The sequence below is a fragment of the Eimeria necatrix genome, genomic scaffold (genome assembly GCF_000499385.1).
Source record: "Eimeria necatrix Houghton genomic scaffold, Enh_scaff193, whole genome shotgun sequence".
Classification (NCBI taxonomy): domain Eukaryota; phylum Apicomplexa; class Conoidasida; order Eucoccidiorida; family Eimeriidae; genus Eimeria; species Eimeria necatrix.
The window spans coordinates 30,001-32,500 of NW_013652568.1; the positions used below are offsets into that span (position 1 = coordinate 30,001).

Sequence of the window (2,500 nt, forward strand, 5' to 3'; positions counted from 1 at the left end):
TGCTGCTGCTGCTGCTGCTGCTGCTGCTGGCGCTGCTGCTGGTGTTGCTGCTGTTGCTGCTGCTGCTGGTGTTTCTGCTGCTGGTGTTTCTGTTGCTGCTGCTGCTGCCGGTGCCGCTGCTGCTGCTGCTGTTCCTGCTGCTGCTGCTGCTGCTGCTGCTGCTGCTTTGTGGCGCAGGTAGACGGCGAGTTCTGCAGCAGCAGGGCGGGGGAATCTGCAGCAGCAGCAGCAGTCTCTGAGGGGCCGCAGCAGCAAATGGACTTTGCTGCAGATGAGAATAAAGCTGATGTTTTTATTTTTAATTAAATTAAAAATAAAAAACTGAGAAGCAGCAGGAAGGGTCTCTAAGCCTTCGAATATCACTGTGTGAGCAGCAGCAGCAGCAGCAGCAGCAGCAGCAGCAGCAGCGCCGCAGCCGCCCGCCAAAGCCAGCCCCTGCTGCTGCTGCTGCTGCTGCTGCTGCTGTCCGCGGCGGCGCTGGTGGGGCGGGGCTGCTGCTGCTGCTGTTGCTGCTGCTGCTCTGCGCTTGGCAGCAGCAACACCAGGAGCGCCTGCTGCTGCTGCTGCTGCTGCTGCAGCAGCAGCAGGTGCTGCTGCTGCTGCTCTGTTAATTAAATATTTTAATAATTGCTTCGCCTGTTTATTTCTTTCCAAAACTTGCAAAGAAGGGCAAAAGATATGAGTGACAAATGGGCTGCTGCGCAGCAGCCACTTCAGTTCTGCTGCTGCTGCTGCTGCTGCTCCCAGTGCAGGGCCTGCTGCTGCTGCTGCTGCTGCAGGAGCAGCAGCAGATTGAGAGCTTGAGCCTCCTCGGGGTGCTGCTGCCGCTGCTGCTCCTGATCCCGCTGCTGCTGCTGCTGCTGCAGCTGTTGCTGCTGCGGCACTCTGTGCTGCTGCAGCAGCAGCAGCAGCAGCAGCAGCAGCAGCAAGCGGGGGCCTGTCTAAGGTCAGCAGCAAATAGTCAATGCTGATGCTGTTATATGCTGCAACAGCTTCATAGACGCAATAGTCTGCTGCTGCTGAGGGGGGCCCGCAGACGCAGCAGCGCAGCAAACGAGGAGCTGCTGCTGCTGCTGCTGCTGCTGCTGCTGCTGCTGGGGCTTCTGCTGCTGCTGCTGCGGAGCTCGGCGCTGCTGCTGCTGCTGCTGCTGCTGCAATGCGCAGCAGCTGCTCCCGCGCCCGCTGCTGCGACTGCAGCAGCGGGGGCCCCTGTGGGCCCCTAGGGTTTTGCTGCGCTGGAGGCCCCATGTGCAGCAGCAATTAATGAATTATTTATTTATTTATTTATTTATTTATTTATTTATTTATTTATTTATTTATTTATTTATTTATTTATTTCTGAAACACAGAAGCAAACTTATTTATTTTAGTTGTGGAGGTTTCGGGGAAAAAGACACGCGAGAGATGCAGGGGTATGAGGGGCGGGCCCCAAACCCTAAACCCTAAACCCTAAAAGAGGGTTTAGGGCGCGCCGAGGGTTTGTTGTCTCCGTGTGTTTCCGCTGCAGCTGCCTCAATTTCAACAGAAAATAAAAAGAAGAAGAAGTGAAGGGGCGAGGGGGGTGGTGGTGGCGGCGCGGGGGTGAGGGTTTAGGGTTTAGGGTTTAGGGTTTAGGGTTTAGGGTTTAGGGTTTGCACGGGCTGGGAATTAAATGAACCCCGATGATCAGTTGCAGCAAATAAATTAATGCTGCTCTATTTTTTTGGGTTTTTTTTCGAAGTGGCGTTTGGGGCTGTCGGCTGCTGCTGCTGCTGCTGCTGCTTCTGCTGCTGCTTCTGCTGCTGCTGCTGCTGCTGCCGTTTCTTTCCCTCTTTTCTCGTGTCTCTCTCTTTTGTTATTCAAATTTAAAAAAAATAATTAATTGGATTTGCTGCGTGGCAAAATCGGGGCGTATCTTGAGGTGCGCAGCCCTTGTCTTCGTCGCGTGAGGGTTTAGGGTTTAGGGTTTAGGGTTTAGGGTTTGGGGTTTGGGGTTTGGGGTGGAGGACATATCTTTTGGTCCTGAGAGGAAAAGAGTGTTTGATTTTTTCTCACTGCAGCACGAGCTGCAAGCCCTAAACCCCAGACCCTGCTCCCCAAACCCTAAACCCTAAACCCTAAACCCTCGCCGCTCCTGGCCGACTTCCCAGCATCTCTTTGCCTCTTCCTTTTGTCTCCTCCTGCTTCAAACCAAAGAGGCTGCTGAAGGCGAAGCAGCAGCAGCAGCAGCAACAGCAGCAGCAGCAGCAGCAGCAGCGGCAGCAGCAGCTGGTCGCTCCTTGTCTGCCCGCGGCTCCGCAGCAAGCAGCAGCAGCAGCAGCAGCAGCAGCAGCAGCAGCACTGCATCACTGCAGCAGCAGCAGCAGCAGCAGCAGCAGGTGGGGTGTTTGTAGAGTTTGTAGGCGATGCGCGCGGCAGGCCCCCTGGAGTTGAGCGGGGCCCCCGGGGCCCCGCGGGGCCTGCCTGCTGCTGCTGCTGCTGCTGCTGCTGCTGCTGCTGCAGGTGGCGGCGCTGCTGCTTC

The 2,500-nt window shown here is 56.1% G+C and overlaps 2 protein-coding genes across 2 annotated transcripts in view; one reads left to right on the forward strand and one right to left on the reverse strand.

Annotated features, from left to right (window-relative positions):
- The window catches only part of ENH_00025300 (hypothetical protein, conserved), a gene marked incomplete at both ends in the record, with an annotated part of 2,304 nt that extends 1,056 nt beyond the window's left edge, over positions 1 to 1,248 (reverse strand). Inside the window, one exon of the mRNA XM_013579794.1 lies at positions 1 to 1,248. This exon is cut by the window's left edge and continues 1,056 nt beyond it. Coding sequence (XP_013435248.1) covers positions 1 to 1,248 — 1,248 coding nt within the window.
- A 1,136-nt stretch (positions 1,249 to 2,384) lies between these two features.
- Positions 2,385 to 2,500, forward strand: part of ENH_00025310 (Clathrin heavy chain 1, related) — a gene marked incomplete at both ends in the record, with an annotated part of 1,803 nt that continues 1,687 nt past the window's right edge. The window contains one exon of the mRNA XM_013579795.1: positions 2,385 to 2,500. This exon is cut by the window's right edge and continues 1,687 nt beyond it. Coding sequence (XP_013435249.1) covers positions 2,385 to 2,500 — 116 coding nt within the window.